General features: G+C 40.4%; 1 protein-coding gene across 9 annotated transcripts in view; it reads right to left on the bottom strand.

The window, feature by feature from the left end:
• AKAP13 (A-kinase anchoring protein 13) overlaps positions 1-27,835 on the bottom strand; it is a 321,024-nt gene that overhangs the window by 185,401 nt on the left and 107,788 nt on the right. For all 9 annotated transcript variants that reach the window (XR_005357033.1, XM_038532759.1, XM_038532760.1 and 6 more), the window contains exons 3-4: positions 15,089-15,236; positions 1,732-2,028 (exon numbers count right to left, since the gene is read on the bottom strand). Coding sequence is in view for 8 of the 9 variants with exons in the window: in XM_038532759.1 (XP_038388687.1) it covers positions 1,732-2,028; positions 15,089-15,236 (445 nt within the window). In the remaining variant the exon portion in view is untranslated. The remainder of the gene's footprint in view (positions 1-1,731; positions 2,029-15,088; positions 15,237-27,835) is intronic.

Below are 27,835 nucleotides of genomic sequence, written 5' to 3'. Positions count from 1 at the left end.
TTCTGTGCAAAAGAAACTGAAGAAGCACATGGCAAGTCCGCAAAAATTTCAAAGCTGGCCAGTTCCCCCATGTAAGACAAGGAAGCTAAGGACCACGGAGGGGAAGTGACATGCCCAAGGTTTCAGACCTGTGCTTCTTCTAACAGTTCTTTTTAATCATGGTAATATGAACAAACAATCCAACTCCTCTGCCTTCTTTAAATAAGACAAAAACAATAAAAACACCATAAACCCCATAAAAAACTAATGCAATCCCATCTTGATGCTATTTGTAAATGGCAGCCAGAATTATCATTCCCATACCAATACAGAAGAGTAGGGGCTAGAGGTATAAAGCCCCAACATGAAGATTTCTGAAAAGGTACTCATGACCTATATGATGGCAAATATTCTGACCTTTAGATTTTAGCAGTGCAGAGGTTCCTTGGATGCTACAGTCATTAGGCAAAAACAAAAACAAAAATAAAAACAAAAACAAAAGAATAAAAGTTTTTTCCTTGATTGGATTTGAGAGTCCACATTGTCTTTTTTATTTTGCTGAGCAGAACTGCACCAGTAGTTTGCTGCAGCCAGCAGGGACACCTTTCCTGCAGTCAATCATAGGATTTAAGAGAAGTAAAGCTGGCAAATACCTCTTTAGCATTCTTCCACGGATGAAGTCTGGAGAGCAAGCATTGAGCATGCCCCTGACCCAGTCCCCCCTAGGCGTTCCTCCTCAGGATCTGCTCACAGGCAGAGAAGGTGACCATGGGTCTGCTCTCCCTACAGGATACCATAACCAGAGTGGGATAGCCACTGAAGGGCATTTCTGTGACTGTCCAGCTCTTTCTAGGATAAAGCAAGAAGAGGAGCAAACCTTCTAAGCAGATGCAGCATCAGTAGCCCAACAAGCTGTCATCTGTAGCAAACATTTTGACCTCCATCTGCTTAACTGCTAAACCTTTCCATTTGATTTAAACTCAGCAGGGAAAGAGGACATTATTTATTGGACCCCAAGCATACACTGTTTCATTTAAATATATATATAAAATCATGAAGTCTAGTAGATACTCATCTGCTACAGGAATGATTATGTAGAAAAACCCCTGAGTAGAGGAACACACACAGTTACTACACCAGTGCTTTTTCTAAAAGTGGAGCCTTTCCTTCAATGAACTCTTATATGGAGAGCTAGCAGATAAAATAAGTTTAAGAGTGGCACTGCTTTGGTTAAAGAAGTGTGGGGTTTCTCAGAGCCCAGGGAGCTCTGGTACTCCCCCCTCCCCCAGGCCTCAATGCCCCATCTGTTCTTTCCTCTAATTCCATGGAGTCTCTAGAAAACTTTAGAATACCATAATGAAAGCCATGTCTTTGATAATTAAATACCAAAAGAATGACAAAAAATTACTCTGCTAATGTCCTCAAGAAGGAAGGGTTGCTTTCTGTGCCTGGGAGAAGCAGCAAGAACCCCTGACCTGCAGCAAGGTGATGTGTGCACCACTCTCTGATATAAGCGGGAACTGATAACAGCCACAGTAAGCTCCTGTTTAGGGCATTTCACGGCAAAAAACAGGCTTAACAGCTCAGCTGAAGAACCGAGAATGGATGCCATCAGGCTGCTCTGCTCCAGTAGCTGCAAGATTTATCCAGCCACTGTGAAAGGCCTGAAGACAATGATTGTACAGAAGCGGCCCCACTGAAAAACTTAAGTACTCCAAACTTGGTCTCTCTGTGGCTCACTGAAGTGCTTACCATGCAAAGTCTGATCTGTCCCCAACACATTCCACTCCGCCGGCAGCTTCAGGTGCCTGAATGCCAGGGCAACCTTCTCATCAAGGGAATTCACATCCCCAGATGGGGGTCCCGACCGGTCAAGAAATCGGGTGAAGTTCAGAGCCTGCTGATTCCCAGCACTGGTCGCTAGGAACTGGGCTGCATCATATGCCTCATCCTGGATGAAATGGAAGTCTTCTTCAGCCACCACAAATACTGGAAGGCCCTCCTTGGAAGCACAGAGCAGCACCTTCACCGTCTCACAGCAGTCATGACCTAAACAAAACACACGGAAAAAAGAAAACAGTATTAGAGCCCTCCCACTAGGAGGAGGACCATGTCAGAGCCTTCCCACTAAAAGGCGGACCATGTCAGAGCCCTCTTGCTGAGATGGGGACCTGTCAGAGCCCTGGGGGTGGGGGTGGGGGTGGGGGACATGACACTGTATCAGAGCCCTCCCACTGGGAGGAGGACCATGTCAGAGGCCTCCTGCTGGAAGGAAGAGAGTATTAGAGTCCTCCTGCTGGAAGGAAGACACTAATGGGTCCTCTCTGTTCTTCTTACACAGTACACAAGTTCTCCTTCCTAAAAGAAACCCCTCCTCCCTCTGCTCTGACAGCAATCCAAACTTCTTTAAACTTCATTTACAGCTCTTTTTGTAAACTATTATTTGCAAGTACGAATTAGTTCCCTTACTGCCAGCAAACAACTTTGTACCCCAAATGTATCTCCTATAGCTAATGTTTGGCAATGAACAGTCTCTGAAGATCTCAGGATGTACTGAATTACAGCCGTTCAACTCAAACGGAGGGAAGAACGAAAGCCCAAGGACCTTATAAGGTCTACCAAGTCTGATACCAACTGAACTGAACTACAGCTGGAAACCCAAGAGGGAGAAAGCCACACAGACTGGTTAATATAAAAGGAATTACAGATTCTGCAGCACTTGGCTCTATTATCACCACAATGCAACAGATCAAACAATTAAACATTTTGAAAAGTACAAAACTACTTGATTTTATTTCATCATTATTAGCAATTCAAGGCCTACAAAACAACTTCCGCTGTCAGATACACGTTCTTTCCTGTAATGGAATGACATCAACGAAATTGCCTGATTCACACAGGGATGACACAATGCTGTGGGCAGAAGTCCAGTGGGGGGTGGAGGGGAGACAGGGGGAGCGAGCATGCCGAGATAAGTGCCCACTGTACAGATGGGCAGACCTCACGAGCTGCAACATACACTCCACCCCAGAGAGCTCCACCAGTAAAATTGACACTGTTTCCATGGCTAAGGTCTTCCTGGAGACCAGACTCTGCTCAATTTCTAGCCTCACAGAACTAAGTATGTATGACATGGAGAATCTAGTCATTGAAACACAGTTTTCCCTCAACTTCCCAACACTGATATCAACCAACTAGAAGTACACTCCTAATATCATCATTCTTCCAAAAAATGTCTTTATGATGAGAAAAACAAAGTAAAATGGAGTCGGGTGTCTCTGCTGTGTGATGCCATCTTGTGCACTGCCTGATTAACGGCAGGCCCCTGCACCCTCCTCCCTCCTGTACGCAGAGACTGCTTGTCCATAGTGAGAGTGAGGCCAAGGAAGTCCTCTATGCTTCCATAGATCTCACTTTCCGTACTACAGCCACAAGCCAGGAGAGGCTTCACACATGTACAGAACAAAGTAAGCTTCCTGCTGCCTTTGAAAGAGAAAACAGTAATTGTTTTTCCCATGCGAACAATGAAAGTAATAAGTAAATTGATTTTCCACAATGATTCTCCAGAGGCCTCTTTAACCCCATTAGCCTTGTGACAGAAGAACCCTCTCACTGTTGCATAACTTTAGGGTGGTTACAAGTGTTTACTGACCCAGCACCTTCTATATACCAAGCACTGGACACGTCACTTTCTCTTTATAACAAATTTTTTTTTATAACAAGTTTTATGAGGTATATACTGCCCTCATGTTACAGATGACAAAACTGAGATTTCAGGAAGTAATATGTCCAGGGCTACACAGATATAACAAAGCAGAATCCATTATTCAAATTCAAGTCTGAGGCCAAAGGACCATGGCCTATTACATCATGATGCAAAGGCTCTGTCCCTGCCTGCAAGGAGCCTAATACATAATTGACAGGCCAGTGTGACTACCGAGCAAGAGTAACAGGTTCATTAACCACTGAGATCAGCCTCCGTATAAACATGTAACTCCATCAGGTTTCCCTCCCGCCTTCCGAGTTGAATTCTTTCTATAAAGGCTGTAGGGAATGGGAGCCTCCTCTGTCTGGTGCATGTGTGCACCCACATATGTATTTCAATTCAATACGTATGTTGAATTTATATATTTAACATATGAAATGAAATTAGGGGGAAAAATCAATCTTTCTTTGGAGGGCAGCCAGCCTTATTATAGAAAACAATAATGTCAATAGAAACAAGTCAACTGATTCAGGTAGTAGGTTTAGAGATTTTGACAGAAAGTGTTTCCTTTAAAACTGTTCTGAAATGGGTCACCTGGGTGGCTCAGTCTGTTAAGCGTCTGCCTTTAGCTCAGGTCATGATCCCAGGGTCGTGGGATGTAGCCCCACATTGGGCTCCCTGCTCAGCATGGAGCCTGCCTCTCCCTCTCCCTCTGCCCCCCCCCCCCACTTGTTCATTCATGCTCTCTCAAGTAAATAAATAAAATAAAATCTTAAGGAAAAAAAAGACCACTTAAAAAAAATTGTTCTGTAACATCCAATAGCTAGATATGCACCAAGCCCAGAGCACTGTGATCACAAGGATGAGAGTCTCAGCCCTCTGTTTCAGCCCTCCAGAGGTTTATAGTCTACAGGGAGGAAATCAAACAAGTTACAGAGAACTGCAAAGGTAGTCAAAATAAGATGTGTTCTAGAAGAAACTCATATAGTATAACTGGTGGGAGAGAAGGACAACATTTCACAGGTGAGTAAGAGCAGGAAGACTTCACAGAGGAGGTGGCCACTCAGGCACCCTGCTCCCAGCTCTGCAATCCCTGGGGTTCTTCACTGCAACCCTCAGAACTCAGATGCATGGTGCCTATCCTTCCTTACCTAACACACACGTATATAATACTTGTGATGTGCTAGGTCTGTTCTCCATTCCAAATAGTGGTTCGTGTGCTCCTCCTATGCAGGAGATCCTATTGTTATATCCATTTACCAGATGCAGAGCCTAACCAACAAAAATATGAAGAAGTAATTTGCCCACAGTGATCAGCTCCTAGGTGGCAGAATTAGAACTTGAGCCTACTTCCTTGCTCTAGAATCTGCTCTTTCTCCCAAGATTTATAGGTACAAGAGACTTGAAGAAGAATTAATAGGTTAATGGAAGAATCACCAGGGAATGAATAAAAACATGGTATTCAAACCCTGGCTGTTAGACTCTTACACCGTTCAACCCCAGGTCTCCTCTGAGCCTCAACTTCTTCATTTATAGCATGAGGGAGCGGTCCTGACAGGCGCCGGCATTTCTCCAGAGGTCAAAGCCTGTGGGTGTTAGCAGGCAGAGGCTGGACCAGGAGAGAAAATTAGCAAGACATTCCAAGAAAGGAGAATAGTTTAAAAAACAAAAAATGGAAGTAGAAGGTAAGTTCAAGGGATGGAAAACTACAGTTTCGGGAGGATATTAACTTGGTTACATCTGGATGATTAGTGACAGCAGAGACCTGGGTTCAAACCTATTTTACTTCTTAGCTATGTGGCCTGAGGTAAGGGACAACACCTCTAACCCTGTTAAATCTCAACAGTCTTCTGGTCCCTTAAGTGAAGAGCCAGAATTAGGAAGAATCTTCTCAAATTCTTTAATACCCTCACCCAAAACAACATCACACCTAGCCTCGATTCATTTCCAATGAAGTAAGACAGAGAGTGACAGTAATGTATTTTAGTCACAAGAATAATTTTAAAGAACAGTGTGGTTCTCATTCTTGAATCTAACCAATAATTACAGCATAGCATTACAAGCCTTAAGCCTGTGCAAAGGTAAGAAATCCAAAAGCTTGAGCCACTAAGGGAGTGACAAAGCCACTAATAGTAAATACCATCCACCACCCTATAAAAACTTTCTGTATAGACAAGTTCACACCATATTCCAGATCTTCAGCTTCATCACTCACACACACATACTCACACTCATAGAGGGGTGCATGAGTGCAAAAAGCCACAGTAAAGCACCACCACCTTACTTAAACCTGCAAAGTGTAGGAGTAAGTGTCTGCATGGAAATCTATCCAGCTAGGATAGAGTGAAGACGAAGGGGAGAGAAACAGAACGTGGTTCAGGAGCGTGTGTGTGTGTGTGTGTGTGTGTGTGTACTTGTGCAAGCTACGTGTGTTTATTAGCAGGCTAAGCATGCCTATCTCTTTTTGCTGCTTTAGCAGAAGAAATCTGTTAGAAGGTGGATGGTGCAAGGTGGTAGGTGGAGGGTGAACTGTCCGCTCTGTGTATACATTTTTGTGTAAAATAAAACTATCAGACGAGGCAGAATGTCAGAAAAGGCCATGAAACAGAAACCCAGGAGCAGCTATCCGATTGTGTGTGTGACATTTTTCACTTCAGATATAAATTCACAATCTGAAGGAGAGACTATGAATCATCCTAAGTAAAATGTGCCACAAGTCGGGAATTTGTTAGGTATGATTACAGCCTTCTTTTTCAAAAGAAACACCGAGGAATAAAAGATGAGTGAAGGAGTGAGTGTGTCCTGGACGAGCTTTAAGAACTCCGAGTACACTGAAAGAGCTACTACCGCTCAAAAACAGAGTGCCTCAGCCCGCTGTCTGGAAATCAGTGCATGGGGCTGCCAGTGCTACTCTCTCACACTAGTGCTTTCTATTATGCTCAAGACTATTTTTTAATCCCTATAAACTTTCAGACAAAGCAGTTAGGGAGGACAAAAACCAACATGTTAAAAAACAAAAGTTATGGGATGCCTGGGTAGCTCAGCGGTTGAGCGTCTGCCTTTAGCTCAGGGCATGATCCCAGTTCAGGGATCGGGTCCCACACTGGGCTGCCTGTGGGGAGCCTGCTTCTTCCTCTGCCTGCATCTCTGCCTCTCTGTGTCTCTCATGAATAAATTCTTTTTTAAAAAAAGTTATATAATATGGACCCAGTAAACCCACTGTATACACCCACACACAAAACATCTTATTGCCAAAAATTAGTTCTAGAGACAGTTCTAGATGAGCTCTCCAGGGGCCATTAGCCTTAAAACTGCCTTTGTATACACAAAATGCAAGGTATTAACAATGCCCACACATATACTCAAAATACACGGAAACCACAACGTGTGTGATATCATCACCCCAATTCAACCTCTTCTTATGTAAAAACAGAAGCTGCAATGGAAAGAAGAGTAGCAGGGTTTTCAGCTAGTGCCATGACGCTTCTCCTTCCACTCTATCTCCTGGTAATGAAGGAAAATAAGAATCACGAGTCTTTTTAAAAAGGGAAGTTCAGAAAACTTTACTGAGCTTCTTCTGAAGGCAGCAGCCCCAGAAAATTGAGACAGGGGAAGAAGAGAGACAAACTAGTAAATATGGCTGAAGTGTCAATTCCATTTCTGAAACAGCCTTCTGAATCAACCCATGATCAGGTCAAGTTCTTTTACAACAGAAGCATAAAGTAAATTAGGGGGTGGGGGAGACCCACTCCTGGCTAAGTGCGGGGCCTAAAGGATGAGGGCAACTCACTGAGGAGTCAGGAAATAGCAGGTGTGCTCTCCACCCTCCACAGCAGACAGGCTAGGTCACCCTGAACCAGTCACCCTGCCTGGAAGCCCAACACCACCTACCCTAAGACAGGCATCAAAAACTGGTAGCTAGTATTATCTTTTTTTTTTTTTAAAGCTATTAAAATATTTCTGTTTAAGGGGTGCCTGGGTAGTCAGTCAGTTGAACATGTGACTCAATTTTGGCTCAGGTCATGATCTCACGGACCATGATCTCGAGCCCCACATCGGGCTCCACGCTGGGCAACGAGCCTGTTTAAGATTCTTTCCCCACCCCCCTCCCTCTCTAAAAATAAAATTAAAAAAAATAATAAACTTAAAATGATCCTGTTTAGGTCACTCAAGGAAAAGAGATTCTCAATACTCTACAAAGAGCTTCTGTGGCAAGACCCAGTTGAGCTTGGAGCTAAAAGTTGCCTTTGGCACTGCAGAACTGAAAAGATAAAGAGAGAAGGGAAGGGAAATGCAGAATAAATAAAAACACAACAAAAAGCACCTAGCTGAGAAGCAACAATGTTAATTAACTGCTAATGCTCCTCTTAAAAGCATCTAATTCCAACCTTTTTTAAGTAGACAAGTCAGGAGGTATTTGTGCTCATTAAGTTGGAGAGCTTTTCTGTACGCTCCTTATCACTGTATAAAGCACCCGTACCCATGGAAACGAAATACTGCTACAGATAAACAACTCTGTTGAAGCATGACCCAAGAATTACTTCATTTCCTATTAAGCTAAAAGTGGCACACATCCCATCCGGGCCTTCTCTTTTGAGGATGAAACAATGGGACTTTGTTTGACCAACTATCCAAAAAGGAACCCTGAAAGTGCTTGCTGGACTAGCCCAACCCAGTCCCACTCAGAGGATGTTCTTTTTTTTTTTTTTTTAATTTATTCATTTGAGAGAGAGTGCACACATGTATGTGCATGGTGGGGGAGAGAGAAAGAGAGAAAAAAGAGAGAGAATCTCAAGCTGGGATTCTCCACTGAACACAGAGCCCCACACAGGGCTCCATCCCATGATCCTGAGATCACTACCTGAACTGAAACCAAGAGTCGGATGCTCAATCAACTATGCCACCCAAATGCCCCCACTCAGATCATGTTCTAAGAGAAAGGCTGTGGTAAGAAGTCAGTGGTAGAAAATACAAAAATAATATATTTTATTACTCCAGTTTGGCATGAAAGAATTTAAGAAGTGGCTCTATGGGGTTAAAGGAAATGTTCAGTCTTGAGGATTATATGCAAAAAAAGCACCTAATGCTAGTTTTTGGTGGTCAAACAGTAGATGCACAAATCTGGTATGTGTAAAACATCTCTTACATGTAAGAATATTTAAGCAGAGTGGGGGAAAAACAATAGGCACAGTAATTTCATCATGTACATTTTCTGAGGAAAAGGGGCTAATTAATACTAAAAACATGACCCACCAGATTTCAGCCTATTACTATAAGGTAGTGTTTCTCAGTGTTTTACTGTCACCCCCCCTCCCAAGGAGCCTCTGTAGACATTTTTCTTTATTCACTACCACCCCATCTAATGAAACTTTAATGCTATAAATATATATTTATTTGTATATGTGTACCTGTGCTTATATAGATTAAGACTTTTTGCCCTTCCCCCCCCCCAAACCAAGAGCCAATTTTCACTCCTGTGGCAGGGACATTGCCTTCACTATAACTCATGTGGCTAAGAGTCCAGTGCTATACCCTTAGTTCCAAGTATACAACGTCCACATAAGCACTCCAGCTGGGACAGTAGACAATGGGTATTTTTTCCCTTCAATTGGTCCTCAGTTTGTTTTTCCAGGATAGCAACTACATGTACTGACTAGCATTGGGCCAATAATTTAAGATTTTTAAAATTATAATCACACCTGTCTAGGGATCACCTAGATAGCAGGAGTGTTTTAGAATGGGGAGACTGTAACAAAGTGTCCAGTAGAAAGTAATAGATTCCTTCTCCATGGAGGGAAGGTCTGGTATTCTGTGATTAGGATGGTTTAAAGTCTAAAAATTCTTTCCAAATGTGTAATTCAATCTGGCAACTCTGGACATCAGCTACTAGAGACAGGTCCTGGTTCACAATAAGTGAAAGACACATCATGATCCACCTGTAGGGCTATTTACTGGGCTGGGCTATGATCACTGATTTCTAATAAGTCCAAAAGGAATTCTGATCACAGCAAATGGTTTCTTTTTCTTTTTTTAAATGACAAATCTTTATATATATATATATATATATATATATATATATATATATATATATATATATATATATATAATATATAAGTACCTTCCCCTTGATGAATGAGAAAAATACAAGAGCTGAGTCAAATTTTAGGTCAATGAATGTAGTTTTCCTGTCTAACAAGAACCTTTGCTATAAGTTCTAAAAGTAAGTAACACATGCTGAAAGACAACTGTATCTTATGAAAGACCCTGCACCAAAGCCTTTCAGAGAAATGGGATGCAGCATCCACTGAACATCCTGTCTTATTTCCATTCTGAAATCATTGTTTGCTTGGTTTAAATTCATATTTAACGGGCAGCCTGGGTGGCTCACCAGTTTAAGTGCCTGCCTTCTGCCCAGGGCGTGATCCTGGAGTCCCAGGATCGAGTCCCACGTCTGACTCCCTGCATGGAGCCTGCTCCTCCCTCTGCCTGTGTCTCTACCTCTCTCTCTCTCTATCATGAATAAATAAATAAAATATTTTTTTTAAATCACATTTAACTAATAAAAATGAACACAATAAGACAGTACTCTGTATCCCCCCCAAGAATTATCTTCCAATGATACTCAGACTTCTTTAGATTACTTACCAGTCCTACATAAGTCTTTTAAAGAAAAACCTCAGCTTCATCTCTAAAGGAAACTTCCTGTTTAGTTAAAATGGGATTTGGGGTTGGATTTGTTTCATACACATAGAAAAGAATGGAATTATTTTTCTTTATTACAAAGGCAATACCTTTTGTCTTTAGAGATGTATTTCCACTCAGGCTGTATTTCATAGCAAATTATATTCTCAACCATAAAACTCATAGGTGTTTTGAATGTAATATTTTATCTTACTGTTTGTCGGCATCTAGTGTTAATCAGCACACAGATGGCTTTATTTTCAGGAGAGAGGTCATTTTTTTTCAGTCTTCAAAATGCTTTTATTAAAAATTACTATACATGTTTTAAAAAGTAACATATTCACTTGTAAAGCATTTGAACAATACAAAGGCAAATAAAGTAGAAACCAAATTTTCCACTTAACTGCCCCCACCAAGATGCTACTACTTCTGTTGTACTTACTTTCTTAAAAAGGGTTAATCATACCATACATATCTACACCTTCTCAATGGCACACACAGACACACAAAAGATTACTTTAAAAAGTCTTTACAACTTACAATTAAACACACAATTCATTGTAAGCTTCTCATTGGAAAACAAAAGAGGAAAAACAAAAAATAATCTTGGTATCTAAGTTAAGTCTTTTTAAAGGACACAGTTTACAAATGTTTCTCCCTCCACCCTCAATAACAAAAGGTTACAGACTAACATCAAGAAGTAGCTGCCTTTTGAAGGTCAATCAATCATCTGGTTTTAGTAAAAACTAAAATGTTACAAGACACTAACAGTGAAACATGCAGAGAACTCAAAGAAAAATCAGAGCCACCAATCTGGATCAAACATGACATTAAAAGCAAGAAGAAGACACAAAGCTCTTTTTCTTCTCAGAGTCAACCAAAGTGACTAGGACTAGCAGAGCTCATCCCACACGTGAGCAGAAAGGGTGCACAGACATCCCTCCCAGCAGCAGCTGCTGCAAACAGGCTGTGCACATTTATCCGGTGACTGGGATGCACAAAACAAGCACAGACTTTCCATTAAGAATTTTGACTACTCTGACACTGCCCACAGCAGACAGGAAATCTGAGGCCATCAATACAGCTAACTGATACATGGAAATCATCATAGGTAGCTCTGGCAAGAGCATACGGACTCCCGCCCCCAAGCAAGAATTCAATTGAAGAAGCAGAGCAAACTCCTTTTGCATTTTTCAAAAGGGTGTGTGTGTGTGTATGCACACACACACACACACACACACCCATGTGTGCACAACTTTTATAGAAGAGTGGCTTCCAAGAACCAGGGAGAATTCAGATAAAGTAGAAACGCTCTTCCATCAAATGGTAGGGGTTCCTAGAACAGCCTTCTTAGCAAATATGTACCAACAAGACATGCTAAGAAAACCCATGCCCTCAAGAAGCTGACTTTAGTAGAGGCAGATAGGAAAAAAATAAATAGAAGATATAATGTATCAGAAGTTGGTAAGTGCAATGCAAAAAAAAAAAAAATTCAGAGAAGGGCAAGAGAGAATACAGAGGGGAGGTCGTTGTGTATTTTTTTAAGGAGGCTCCACACCTAGTGTGGAACCCAACAGGGCTTGAACCCCAAGATCAAGATCTGAGCTGAGATTAAGAGTTGGTTTAACTAAGCCCCCAGACGCCCGTTGGAGGCTGCTGTGTATTTTTATAAGATGGACAAGTATGGCCTCACTGTGGTGATAGCTCAGTAAAGAGCTGAAGGAAGGTAAGGAACAAGTCTAAGATATTCCTAAAAACAGACTTAAGGCAGTTTAATTCTGGACCAAGATATTAACTCCATGATATCAAGGAGAAATTCAAACTAAACACCGTCAATGCCCCCCATCCCTCCACCTCCACAAGTGACTACAGCAGATATAGCAACCTCACAGGACGAGCGAATGGAAAGATCTCACATATACTGACCACAGCAACAGGGTCTACTGAGGAATCCAAATTTTCCACTTAACTGCCCCCACCAAGATGCTACTACTTCTGTTGTACTTACTTTCTTAAAAAGGGTTAATCATACCATACTTATGCTTATTAAATAGGTCACACAGCTTCTAAATTCACCAGCAAGACCTCACTGCTACCATGCATCTGTATCAAAGGTTCACATATTAGAGTATGGCTCTACATTCCGTTTGGCCTGCTTGTATGAGAGGGTCTTGCAGGGACTCTAAACCCGTCGCCTCTGCTGTGATGGGGCACCTCCTACCATCAACCTGAATGACCTTAAGTGAGGAGCAGACCCTGCAGGCCAACTGGGGTGAGAGGGGGATGACAGCTTATTGGGCCAAGTAAGCATGACAGGGAACACAGGAGGTTCCCGAGATCATAATTTTAAGGGAGAATAGCTGAATAGTAGAAAAAGGAGAAGGCAGGCACTAGGACTTCAGGCCACACACAAATAAATCAGGGATGATTTCTGAGGATTTGGACCAAATTAGTACAATATCCACTCTAGTTTGCTGGGGCCAGGCAGGGTAAGGGTCCTGAGTCAGCAGTTTGTGAGTACAAAAGGACACACAGGGATGGGTGCGGCTGGGAAAGCGGGGTGCGGAGATATATAAAGAGGTTTAAAACCAAATGTAAGAGAAGAAATGGGAACTAGAGTTCAGAAGGACATGCTGGAGATCAGAAAGGGTCTGGAACATACAGAACCCCAGGCTGTCATCCAAGTGCAGTGGGCTTGAGAAGCTAAAGAAAGTGACCGCCTGCCACCCACCCTAGTGTCTGTACCAGGGAAGGTGTAAGAGCTGCCAGGGGAGCTGCCAGGCATAGCCCTGTTCAAGGGGCTAGACTTCCTGGTACTTGTGACTGAGGACAGCAAGTAGGCCACAGGACTACATCCTTGTCCTATCTGTCCTCTACAGCTACTTATATGCTTTCTTACATGTGAGCACACACGATCATAAACACATGTACCACCCCTAAGTTTAACTCCTAACCTCTAAATCAGGAAGGAATAAGTTTATAAAAATTACCACCATTCCTTTCCTAGCAAGAGTCCAGTCAGGCACTAACTGATTCTACTCACTGAGAAGCTGTTTCTCACCATCACCCACACATGATAGAGGTTAAGCAATGGTGATAATGGATGGCACCTGCTCCAGAGCAGACTTCATGTTCCAGATAAGCCTTTTTGACATGATACCCAACACAGGGAAACAAGATGATCAGAGCTTTAAGTTACAAAGGAGGATATTTAATACACTTTAGAAAAGAAATCAGTATCTATCCTGAACTCCAAGTTAATTTCCAATCACCGAAAGTGTGTGTGTGTGTGTGTCTGTGTGTGTAGGGGAGATATTCATAGGAATTGTCAAGAATCTTTAAATTCTACAGTTTTTGAAGTCATTTTTACCAAGCACGAGGATAAATACAACTTTCAAGTGTCATAAATCCCAGTCCTTGACTGTAATATAATTTCCAGAAGCTAGTGGGTATCAGACATGAGTTCATTTATATTAAATGGTGCAGTAATGGAAGACTGGCAATTTGATCCAATACGAGTAAGACTAGATATTAAAAGTGCTTCATAAAAAAATAAAAAATAATAAAAAATAAATTAAATTAAAATTAAATAAATAAAAGTGCTTCATAAACTAATAATTTTTTACACCATCTATTTCAACACAGGGGAATCAATGTTCTATAAAAACACTGTAAGAGGATCCCTGGGTGGCTCAGCAGTTTAGCGCCTGTCTTCGGCCCAGAGCGTGATCCTGGAGTCCCAGGATAGAGTCCCACATCCGGCTCCTTGCATGGAGCCTGCTTCTCACTCTGCCTGTGTCTGTCTCTTGTGTCTCTCATGAATAAATAAATAAAATCTTAAAAAAAAAAAAAAAAAAAAACACCGGTAAAAAGAAATAGATCAGTAGGAGCTAAGGCCACTTTATTCCCTTAAACAGTTAACTGTCAATATTTCTTAGGGGCTCCCTCTAAGTGTGCCCTATTTTGTATTCTGATGAAAACAGTCAACTGTTAACTTTGAAGCCAGATCAATTAAGGAAAGCAGCTCATCTCCAAATACAAATCAATACACATTCAGATGCCGGGACAGACAGGTTAAGAGACAGCCATTATTTTAGGAGCCATTTCTGGTGGATATAGCAATGCTTTCATGACATTATAAAGCATTTTTAATAACTACATATCTTCCCCCCTTTTAATTCTGCTAAACTTATTGCAACAGTGATTAAGCACTCGTTCTACCATGAACTATAATTTGTTAATTTGGGGAAACTTTGGCTTTTATGAAACATTTTCAGGTGTTTCCCTTGCAGATACTGAGCAATGTGTTACTGTGTTTTACCTTTGCTTTTGCCACTGAGATATTCAGAACCAAATCTGTAGTCACAGCATGGGAACATTAGAATTTGCATTTTCCACATGTTTTAGTTTTCCCCAAATCTCAACATTCTAATAAATTAATATTTTTGCTGATCCTGAGTTTTATCTTTCAAACTTATGACACCATTTTACTTTGTTAATTTCTAGTGAGGCTCAGATTTTTGTGGAACAAGTAATATATAAACAAAATGTTTTATTTTAATGCATATTTAAAATAAAGATTTGTCAAGGGTTCTTAAAATAAAGATCAGACAAGAGTTCTATTGCCCTGATTCATTCTTTCCCTCGCTCCACATTAATGAACATAAAATAAACGTATTCGAGAACCAGTCAAGGCCAATTAAGATTCCACCCAATACTTACCAGGAGCAATGGTCTCCAGCGTATCGCCACTGACCTTCCGAGTACTTGTGCAATGATAAAGGGTGGAACCCGAAAATACCAAGTAAAAAACTACATCATCCTCAACTTTGTCCTCTTCAGCCAGCAACACGGTAACAACACAATCGCCCTAGGAAAGGAAAGACAGAGTCAGGTTCCTCTTCAGAGTCTATCTTCATAAAACATCAAATTTAAGGGAAAATCAAATGTATTGTCTAATCTGTGTCCCACTCTAGTAGGTTATACAAATATTAACACTGACCACTTATGTGCCCGGAAGTACCAAAGGTATTCAGAATACAAAATGACCTGAAAATTAGATCTCTACCCTCCTTAAAGCCTAGGTTTTAGTGGAGGTGGTTAGACAGATAAGTAAACTAACAAGGTAATAACAGCTTTGGATATTTACTTGATGAATGGCTAAAAAAAGAAATCCAAAAATAAGGCCAAGAAGATGGAGGAGGCATATTAAATAACTACATTCTTATACCCAAAATGCCCCCTGACCCATATTCCAGTGGCAGTAAGAACTCTGAATCTCAGAAATCACTGCCAAACCCACTCATTCTCCAACAAGAAGAGTCTCCAATGAGCTGGCCTGGAAGTGGAAGAGTGCAAAGAGCATACACTTGGGGTCCAGTCAAATCTGGGTTTAAGTTCCACATATAAAGACTACTTAAATTCTCTAAATCCCATATTCCCTGGCTATGTAAAGAGACAATAACTTCTCTTCTTATAGCTAATATATGAAAACTCTTAGAACACATTCAGCTCTCAGTCTATGATCATATTCTTTATCTAGAAGGATGGGACACTTTTCCAATTATGTGTTTCCTGACCATCTGGAATCCCTACTATTCTTTACCCACCATTCCCTCAAATCCTTGGAATCAGACAAAAATCTTGTGTCAAAACTTTTGTCCACGACTTTGCAACTATTGATATCTTTGTCATTTATTTGCAAATACTCTTTCTAGATTTAATTGAGATTAGTGTCTAAATAAATATATTCTATAAAATATAGTCCTACTATTCTCCCAATCATAAATATTATACAATTCATGTTGTCAACATAAAAGATTTTAAAGCACTGAGGTTTAGTATTATCTAAATCTTAATAATGTACTATGAAAAATAAGGAAAAAAGAATAATGCACTTTTGAAAAATCAATTTAGAGAAAACCAGGTTACTTTAGCATTAAATAGGGGCAAGAATGGTCCTACCTTACACGTTTTTTGTTTTGTTTTGTTTTGTTTTTCCATTTTAGCTACAATGAAGACTATTAGAGAACTATGCCACCCTGTGGCCACAATTTACTAAACCCAGCAGCACAACAGAGCAGCAGGTAGTGTTTTATTTAACACTGAAAACCAAAAATTTTAACGTCGAGCTTAGGATCAAGTCTGTTAGCAGAAATGCTCCAATAGGTTGATTCTGGAAACAGAATTCAAAGTACTTCCCAAAGTCCCAAATGTCCCCACCTCTTCATTTATCCCCAGTGTATTGTGCAGTGCCCTGAACACGGGTAGGGGCTCCAATCTGCTCAATACAACATGTAAGAAGTCAGAATGAGCTACAAATAAGCTGTGACTTCCTATTAATGCTGAACTGGAAAGTTCCAAAGCACCCTACCACAAGGAATGGCAGAGTTAGTAAAACAGAATTCATTGGCTGCAGTCACTACTTAGAATTATAGTTAAGACTCATGTGTAAGTCCCTTTCTTGGAAAAATTTTTGAAAAGCTTAGGTTGGCAAAATATCTAATACCCTTTTGCATGATAAACCACAATCAGCTGAAATGTCTGCAGCACATGAGAAGAATAAACTTCTCAAGGTATTGAAATACCATTATAACCTGGAAAAAAAAATTGTGAAAGAAAGCTCTAAAATTTCATCCTTTAGAGCACAGGTTGGCAAGCTATGATCCATGACCACAACTCATCTCTCTGCTTGTTTTTTGGTTTTGTTGTTGTCGTTGTTTGGTGAAAGGTTTTATTATTTTAGAGAGAGTACAAGCAGGGGGAGCAGCAGAGGAAGGGAGAAGCAGGCTCCCCAATGAACTAGGAGCCCAATGCAGAACTCATCCCAGGGCATCTTGACCTGAGCCATAGACAGACACTTAACAGACTGAGCCCCCAGGTGCTCCTCCCTTTGTTTTCAGATGGCTCAAAGGCTGAGAAAGGTTTTCACACTTTTAAGCGATGGGGGGGAAAACAAAAACAAAAGAAAAATACCTTTTACCGTGTGAAAATTATATGACATTTGAATTTCAGTGTCCAGACATTAAGTCTTCTTGGAACCCAGCCACGCTCACTTATTTCCATGCGGTCTGTGGCTACTTCCACACTACAGTGAGCCACAGCAGAGTGGATGGAGCGGTTCCCATGGAGACTATGTCGCCTGCCAGCCTAAAGTACTTACAGTGTGGACTTCTACAGGGGGGAGAAAGTGTGTGTGGTTGTTTTTTGTTTTGTTTTGTTTTGTTTTTTTCACTTAGATACCTAACCTGGAATTCTAAGGATATATCTTCTTTTTTAAGATCAAGGATTTCCTTTCTATGTGAGACACAACATCTTGCTAGAAGACTCTGTGCTCAAGATACTAAGTGATATCTGGGATGTCCTTTTAACTGGGGGCAGAAGAGAGGGTAAATCCTTTTAACAAAGCTTTCACATCAACTTCTTTCTTCATTCCCAAAAGTAAATAAGCTTTAAACTGCTCTCATAAGCTTCAATAGTTTAATGTTACATCAAACTACCCAAAATATTAAATAGAAGGGAACACAGGATGCCTCGTTCACCTCAAAGCTACTTGAAATTCAGATTCCACAGGCACCTGGCACAAAAGGACCTGTTTTCCCTGGAGGAGTACCCTCAGCACTGTGGTCAGGTCCCAGGGAACAAACAACCCCAACAACTGATGCTCTCACTTGGCAGGTTAGCAACACAACTCCTACTCCCTGCAGCAGCCCTGCACACCTAGAGGCACTGCAGGTGGACTCACAACATTATGCTAGTACAGTGGTGACTGAAAAATCAGGATGAAAAACACATTTAAGTAAGAATTTTTGTGGAGGTGCTTGCTTTCACCACACCTCCCCTGAGGAATATTCTGGTACATGATTTCATGGCTCATGGAAAGACATGCCCTATGGAATGAATACACAGGTCAATCTGGCTGTCCTGTTAGTAGGTCTGTCATGCATCTAATGACAAGAGATGAACTTACTAATAACCAGGGCAATTTCCCAGATGTTCTTGACTAAAGCCCCAGGAAGAGAGGCATCTAGATCTCCACTCCTCCAGAAACTGAAGAAACAGAGTGCTCTCCTTACAAAGATACCTTCCTTGCTTCTTCATTAATGGGAAATGTATCCTTGAACCTCACAGTTTTGTCAGGGTCTTGATTATTTTTCCAACAGATGACAAAAGACTAATAGAAAAAGACAATCTATAATAGGCCCCATTTTGTAGGTGTAAGTGATCCCCCAAAATATGAATGCACTGTAGTCCTAAATGCCACCTATCACTCAATTATTTGCCAAAAAAATTTTTAAATGGCAGCTGTGACCTCAATTCTCCCCATCTTTAACTTATGTATATAGTAGATATATATTAATGGTTCTATAATCACCTATATATTTTTATTAATAACTAAAAATAAAATTTTCTTCCTACTCAGATTTCTAATCTGGAATTCAAAGAACAGATCTTCCTCTTGTAGATCAAGGATTTTCTCTCCACAAGAGACCCAACATCTTGCTGACAGACTCTCCATGCTCCAAGATATTAGTTATGCCTGGGGCCCTCCTTTAACCAGGGACAGTATCTTGTTTACGGAAAAATGGAACAGGCAAAGGAAAAGCATCAGAGCAGTGGCAGAAAGGAACTACAGTGTGGGAATGGACAAGGCCTTGCAAACAGGGGAGATGTTAGCTGGAGATGAGGGGAATGAGATAGTTAGGAAGTTTTGTGGGAGGAATGGTCAAAGAAGGGCCAGCACTGATGTCTCAGCTGCCAAGACAGTGTCAGCCATAAGGTTTCTAGCGGTGGGTCCAATCAGCAGCAGATAACTGCAGTTGTATGCTGGAACTGGCTTGGACAGGCTCATGAGAGCCAACTGCTATGTTTTTAGGAATTCTGCAAGCTACTTGTTAAACAAGCCATTATTAAACAAGCTCAGAATTAAGTAAATTATATTAAAAATATGTAATAAATACTCAAGGTTCATACCTTTTTAATTATTTTACCACGGCTTCCTGTTACCTATAATCTTGAGGTTTACATCTATTTTATCTCTATGACAGAAATTCTATCATGATGGTGTGCTACTACGCATTTTCCCCAGCACACACCCCTTGCCAACCTTGCATTCAGTGATGTGGCACTGACAGCTTGAAATCAACAATAACAGGAATATTTATACCACTGAAATTGCCAAATGCTACAACAAATCAGGGCTTTTCTTTTTCCTTTTTAACCATCACATCAAGAATAGATTAGCAGAAGGGGACAGAGGAAAAGTGAGACACATTCTATACGGAAGGCAAGGACATGACATGGCAGGCCCAATCTAGGTAAATGACTGCTTATGAGAACAAGAGTGGAGACTGGCCATCAGAGAAAACCCAAGGCAAGTACAAAGTATCCCAGGTCCATGGATAACAATGCTGCAAGAATTCTGCTCACGGAAGATCAATATTATTACCACCTTAAGTCAATTTGTTTTCTAACTTTCAAATCTGGCTTTTAACATACAGCAGTAGGTAAGAGGATGGTCTCTGAATCACAGCCATGGCACCTCACTTTCTGTTTAACCTCTTGGGGTATGTTAAATTCTCCGCCTTAAGAGAGGACAATCATACTTACCTCATACGGTTTTAAGAATTAAATAACTGATAAAAGTGAAGCACCTAGCGTGCCTGGGTGGCTCAGTTGGTAAGCATTTGACTCTCGATTTCAGCTCAGGTCATAATCAGGGTCATGAGAACGAGCCCTGTGTTGGGCTCTGTGCTCATCGTGGAATATGCTTGAGATTCTCTCTCCTTCTCCCTCTGCCCCTCCCTAGTACACATGCTTTCTCTCCCTCTCAAATAAATACATACATACTTTTTTAAAAAAGTGAAGCACCTACAGCAGTGCTTAACACATAACACATGTTCAACAAATAATTTTAAGTATAATGTATATGTATAATAGTTGACATACAAAATGGTGACTACAGTTAATATACAGTATCCTATATTTCAAAGTTGCAAAGAGAGTAAATCTTAAAAGTTTTCATTACCAGAAAAAAAATTTGTAACTATATGTGCTAAACTTATTGTGGTAATCATTTTATAATATATACATGTCAATTCATTATGTTGCACCACTAAAACTAATACAATGCTATAAGTCATTTGTATCTCAATAAAGAAATACTAGCCATTATTATTTATCAGAATGTAAGCCCCATCTTTTATTCATTGTGAATAAATGAATAAAGTAAAGAATAAAAAGTAATAGGTGCTCAAAACACAACTGAAAAGAAAGAAAACACCAAAACCTTACTAGCAGGTATGTACTCCCAGATGGTGGCTGAGGCCAATTTTAATGTACTTCATGGTTTTCTTGTTTTCCTATACTTTTTTTAAGATTTATTTTTGAGAGTGTGTGTGCACATGTGAGTGGAGGGGAGAGGGAGAGGGGGAGAGAGAGAGAGAGAGACCATTTCCAGCAGATTCCCAGCAGAGCGGGGAGCCCAACATGGGGCTCAATCCCACAACCTCAAGATAATGCATGACTTGAGTTAAAATGAAGAGTTGGACACAACCGAATGAGCCATTCAGGCACCCCTCTAATATTTTCAAATACAGATGGATTATTTTTAAAAGAAAAAAATTCCCCATTTTTAAAATAATCTACTTACTAGCAAATTAAAGGGAAAGCTCGTAACCTGGTAGATACCACCTGAATCAAGTGATCAAAAAAGAAAACATTAATAATAATGAAACAAACCAGTACCACTCCTGATGCCACCCACTGAGGACACAACAACACAGCATCCCCCCAAAAAACGCATAACCTCAATCTAGTCATGACTAGACATCACACAAACCCAAGTTGAGAGGCCTTCTATAAAAAAAAACTGGCCAGTATTACCCAAAATGTCACTAATAAAACACAAAGATGGAGGTACTGCTCTGGATTAAAGAAACTGGCCCACTAATGTAACTCATGATTCTGGGCTGGAAGCCAAATGGTAAAAGCAAATTGCTATATTAAGGATATTACTGGGACAACTGGCAACATCTGAGAGAGACTTACAGGTTTAATATTGCACCAATGTTAAAATTCCTGGTTTGGTCATTGTACCCTGTTTATATAAGAGTATATATATCCTTGTTCTTAGGAAATACACAATGAAGTACTGGGGTAAAGGAGCATGATGTCTGCAACTTACTCTCAAAAAACGAAGAGATAATGATCAAGCAAATATGGCAGCATGTTACAGTGAATCTGGGTTTAATGTAAATGTGATTTCTTTGTACTATCTTTGCGATTTTCCTATAAATTTGAAATTCTTTCACAATAAAAAACTTCCAAGAAATAATTTCTCAAATAAATGATTTATGTAACCAAATACTCAAAGTTAAAAGGTGCAAAATTAAATTACATTTCTGAGGCTGTTTTTTGTATCCTGAAGACATATATTTAGTAAAGATATTCTTACAGGGTTCCAGAATTATGAATCATAACAATAACTGCCTTTCATTTAAGAATCTTAAAGGAGTTTACAGGACTTCCAAATCAATTGCCCAGTTTGCCAAAATAGCAAGATTTATACCCAATGTTCATATGGGGAAAGTGAAAGGAGATAACACAAAGTAAATATTGAACATTAAAATATTATCTTTACATGAGGTGGCAATGATTATAGTACCAAAAGAGTTACTCCAAAGTGAGTCCTTGTACAATTCAGTTATTTGCATTCATGCAATTAGTTTCATTTTCTCCTTTAAATATAATATAGGCAACTGATAAACCACTTTGCCCAATCATTTCCTAAAGGAACCAAAGATTGAGAGTCTTGGTTTCATAGTCTGAAACTAAGTTTCTCTCTCTCTTGGAAAATCAAGGCAGCTAGTTTTCAATTTCATTAAAAGTTCACACAACAGAGGGCCACCTGGTAACAATGAGCATACGTCCTGCTTAGCTCTTGGTCACTATACATCCTTATCCATTAAAAGGAACCAAGATTGCTCCAAGAAATAGCTGTTACCAGGCATAGGGTCAGGATATGTACAAGAGGAGCCTGGAACATCTTGTTTGACAGAAAATAGGGAAGTGCTCAAAAAAGAAGAAAAGAAAAAATTTTGGGGACATGTTGCACATTGAAGTGGCTTCCTCTGTTTAAATATGGACAATCTGAAAACCAAAACAATAAAAAAACAGTAGCAAACTATAAGTAATTTAAAAATAATAAGTCCTCAGTCTATACTAGCACCAGATAAATGAATTAAACAGGGAAGGGAGATTCCCTGCAGATGACAGAATGATGAAGGCTGACCAGCAGAGAGTGTTAGAGTAGAAAAATAATCACTTTGCAACCAAACTGGTAAAAATTCACTCTAGCAAAAATTATCAATTATCAATCTAGGGAGAAATTCTGAGGAGGAAGGAGATGTTTACATTGTCTTCAAGCGTCTCCCCACAGACTACTTATTAGTTGCAAAGAAGAAAAACTATAGTATTTATTCAGTGAAGAAATCTACCAATACTTTGACAGGGTAATCAAAATAACCCAATCAGGACAGAGGAACACTGTACCTCCAGATGAGATACTCCAAATGAGGACACAACATGATCTATGTACCACTCTGGCCAAGAATGCATCTAGTCACAAAGAAACATCAGAAAAATAAAAAATATTCTTTTGAAGAAAGGAAGGGATTACTGTATTCTTCAAAATTGTCAACGCCAGAGAAGATAAAGGCCGCAGACATGTTCTGTGAAGAAGGCTAAGACACAGCAACTAAAAGCAGTATCTAACCCTACTGCGTGATAAGCTGACCCTTCAACAACATATAGCTGACCCCTCACCAATTCTCACCCACCACTGTGGGCCCAGTCAAAAAACCAAATACAACTTCTGACTCCCCAAAAACCTAACTACTAATAGTGAGAACCCCCAGAAATCATTTATCACTGCCATATGCAATTTATTGGAGAGCCCGACTGCTCCTTCGATGATGCACCTGGGGCGCCTCTGGCAGAGTTTTAAGTGGCTACTGGCAACACATGAGCTCAAGACAAGAGCACCAGGAGGTGCCTCATGATTCAATACTCATCTTCATGTTCATTTACATTTCTCTTAACTACAAGTGGTGCCATGCACAGTCTGAATGTTTGTGTGCCTACATTTGGATAAATGGTTAACTCTTTCTAATAGATTTGTGAATGTTATGGTAGTAAATGATAAACTAGGATCTAGAAATATTTTATGCATTCATGACATACCCAACTTCTTAATTTTTCAATATTTCTGGGCTACATGGTTCATCTGTGAGTATTTTCAAATTGTAGCAAATCTCCAAAAATTTTTCCAATATATTTTATGAAAATAAATCCATGTGTATCGGTCCATGCAGTTCAAAGGTCAACTATACATACTTCCCATCACTGTATGAAGCTTGTGGATAGCGAGAACAGTGTCCTTGTATCCACTTCACACAGTGGCTACCTAGCACAAGAAGTTTCTAAAGACCTATATCAATGAATAGAGGTGGCAGAGATCAGCTCATGGAGAATATTAACAGCAAGCCAAATGATTCATACTTGGACCTGTGTGGGCAAGGAGAAAAAAGGAGAGCCTTGTGTTCTCTGTATTGAAAGAAAATTATGGGGAGAGGGGTGGAGGGTGACATATTAACAGCAGCAAACATTCTAGAAAGGTTTTTATGCTACAGCAGTGCCCTAAAGAAGGAAAAAGAGAATAGAGGTGAGGAAACCACGTGGGGGAAACATTACAAAAACAGGACTTAAGGAAGCAAAAAGAGCTTAAACTGCTATGGTAGTAAGACAATCTGAAAAGAAATACATGTGAGAAAGGCATTCTGTTGAAAATAAGTTGATGAAATACAGTAGCTGACTAGCTGGGGGCTGCACAAAAATAAACACGACAAGGGGTATCTCATGAGGAAAAAATAGAGGGAAGAGGCTAGGGGAGTGATTTGTGAAAAAGAGGCCAATTAGCTTTAAATGTCAAGTCTCACATATCAGCAAGTGACACACACCCAACAGGTGGCAAGAAGGTTAGGCTGTCAGAAGAGGTCTGGGCTGGTGAGGCGGACCTGTGAGCCAGCCGTGGGTGCGAACAAGCTCTCCGTGTTGCCGAGAACCAAGGTCTAGACCCCAGTGTCCTGCTCGGGAGGGCAGGAGCAGAAACTGGTCCTAAGAAATGGACCAAATAAAACAGGCCAAGCAGAGAAGAGGAGAAATCAGAAATTAGAGGGCAGATCAGTGGTGCCCAAAGAGACAAGGACTGGACCTGCAGCAAGAAAAAGACTGAATCCTAAGCAATCCTCAGGGTGGGCAACAGAGGACAGACTTGAAGACGGAAGAGCAACAAACTTGAGAACTGCTTGCAGTTTGCATGAGGCCCAGCAGTAGATGGGCCTCTGTGCAACACACTCATCTCTCTTTACCTGTGCCTCAAAACCCAGAAACAGGACCTTGTGAACCCAAGAGAAACCCAAATTCATGTGCCACCAAGAAAGATGACAAGACCATACTGTTCTTTCTTAATGGCAGCTACAACTGAGCCGTCTGCAGTTTTTCACTGTATTTTCTCACATCTTCCAAGGAGCTCAATTGCTAAACTAAAATAAATATCACTTCCTAGATTCCTGATAGTTCATTTACACCAACTAAAATATTTCAGATTTCTCTCTTTACCCCATCTTGTTGTTAATAATACCCTCAGTAACTAGGAAAGCCTTTCAGGATGATATAATCTAAGCAAAACACAACTGTTAATCTACACCAATTTCATAGAAAGCAAGGTTGAATGAATGATAGTTAACAGACTTTCAAATAACATTGCTATCAAATATACAAAGGACTATTAGCCATTACTGTTGGGATTATTTTTGAAATATAAATATTTGAAAATATGCACATTAAACATTAATGTTGATATGTAAATTAACCCTAAAATGTTTGTAAATATTTTATTACTTTAAAAATTCCCTATGGGGCACCTGGGTGGCTCAGTCAGTTAAGCACCTGCCTTCTGCTCAGGTCAGGATCCCAAAGTCCTGGGATGGAGTCCCGCATCTGGTTCCCTGCTAAGCTGGGGGTCTGCTTCTCCCTCTGTCCCTCCCCCTGGCTCGTGCTAATAAATAAAATCTTTATACAAAAGAAAAAAAAAAAGAAAAATTCCCTTTAGGAGCAGCTGGGTGGCTCAGTCAGTAAAGCATCAGACTCTGTTCTCAGACCAGGTCTTGATCTCAGGGTTGTGAGCTCAAGCCCCACGTTGGGCTCCATACTAAGCATGGAGGCCTACTTTATTAAAAAAAAAAAAAAAATCCCTTTAGCATACATTATGTATATATATTTTTCACTGTTTTTCACCTCTAGTATAAAATTTCTATTCCAGTTCATCAAGTAGATAAGTGAATTAGTAGAAACATAATTAATCTGAATTTGTTCGTTACCTTCCTTTCTGTTCTGTTCTCATAACCACAGCCCAAAGTCATTCATCCATTCATGCTAAACAAGCACCCAGGGCCTTCTGCTTAATATTTTGTCTCTGCTATCAACCATGTACCAGAATTATAAATACTTCCTGGTGCCTGCCTTCCAGGAGCCTAGACAGAATGCCGCATCATAAGTGATGTAATTGGCATCTCTAGGGGCAGAGGAGATGGATGCCCAAACTCTGCCTTGAGGAGAACAATCAGGAAAGCTTCTGTGGAGAAATGGCTATGCCCAATGCTGCTCAAGGTTCAACACAGATCCTCTTTGGCAGAAACATACATTCTGAAAGCTAAGTCATTTATAAGTGAAGCAAGAGAAGAAACTGGGACACTCAACATCCCTTCAAAGGGCCTGATATACAGTAAGTGCTTAGGCAATGTTTGTTGGGTTGAACCAAAAACATTTCATCCTTCTAAAAAAAAACAAACTTAAAGTGTTACACATAAGCAAAAATACTTAAGCTTGTTTTGCTTATCCCTTCCTTCAGTTAGTTAAACACTGGTTGGGCGCTTGGGTGAGGTACTACAGCAGATACCAAAAATACTAAGACATGACAAGCTCTCTTGGGGTTCCAAGTCTTTTTAAGGGAGAAAGAAACAGAAAAAGCAATGATTATAGCTGTAGAAAAAGCAGTGCAGGAAAATCAAGGATCAGGTACTGCAGGTGCTTGCTGAGCAAAAGTCTGGGGAAGGTGGTTTCCCATAGGGCCATCTCAAATATGGGCCACTGGAAGGAGCCACAGCAAGAATCTTCTCTTGCCTGATTTCATATTCTGTTTGAAAGAGAAGATAGTTGCAATGAGTGGGCAGGGGTAACATGTGGGAAAAGGTGAAAGAGGATACAAACTGAATCCAAAATCATTCAGGAAACAGAGGTCAGATCTGAGAGCTTCTGAACCCTGAATATTATAATGAAGTCAACAAAATATCATATATTAGCAAACCTCAAAGAAACAGCAATCTTGTATTTCCATCCTTGTGAGCACCCTGAAATACCATTCCTTGGCCTCCCCTATACTGAAATTTACTCAAAAGGAGAACACCACAGGGATGCCTGGGTGACTCAGTGGTTGAGCATCTGCCTTTGGCTCAGGGCTTGATCCTGGGGTCCTGGTGAGGAGCCTGCTTCTCCCTCTGCCTGTGTCTCTGCTTCTCTCTGTGTGTCTCTCATGAATAAATGAATACAATCTTTAAAAAGAGAGAGAGAGAGAGAGAGAGAGAGCGCACCACAAGCTTTAATTATAGGAGGACACATAAGTTACATTTGTGCTGCATAACTTACCAGAGTGTTCTAGATAAATAAAGGACAAATTTACGAGGCAGAGTCATAGCAAAGCAGTACTCCAAGCATCTAAGAACAAAAATAAATACATGATGTTGCTGTCAAGCTAGAAAACAGAAAGTCTACCAGAAGGGGCGGGAAAAAACCCAAAGCCCAATCACTGGACAGTGCAATTTTACTGATTTTTTAATATCTCCTCACAGTAGCTTGTATGATTTTCAGAAGAGCTAACATTTTCCTGGCAACTGATACCATTGCAAAACAGAAAGCATGCGCCTACACATATGCACATCTTCAATTTTACTGAGCACCCACCATTTCTTAAATGAAACATGCTAATCTAACAGTATCACCACAGGATAGTGAAGTAGAAAAACCATGGGCTCAAGAATAAGAGTCACTTAGTAGCTATAAACCTGATAAACACATGAAGTCCAGTGTGTTTGTCAGCAAAAGGAATTTTTTCATTACAATATTTAATGATCATCAAACAGGAGTCAAGCACTCTTAAGAAGTATGGAATAAACATGAAACAGACAGGGCTCCTGGTCTCACAGAGCTTATACTTCAACAGGAAAGACAATCCAATTCAAAAAGTAACATCATGGGCAGCCAGGGTGGCTCAGCAGTTTAGCACTGCTTTCGGCCCAGAGCCTGATTCTGGAGACCTGGGATCACGACCCACGTTGGGCTCCCTGCATGGAG

This window comes from Canis lupus, chromosome 3 (assembly GCF_011100685.1).
Source record: "Canis lupus familiaris isolate Mischka breed German Shepherd chromosome 3, alternate assembly UU_Cfam_GSD_1.0, whole genome shotgun sequence".
In the NCBI taxonomy this organism is placed as follows: domain Eukaryota; kingdom Metazoa; phylum Chordata; class Mammalia; order Carnivora; family Canidae; genus Canis; species Canis lupus.
Note: the sequence above shows the minus strand (reverse complement) of the source record. Positions and strands in the feature narration are given on the sequence as shown.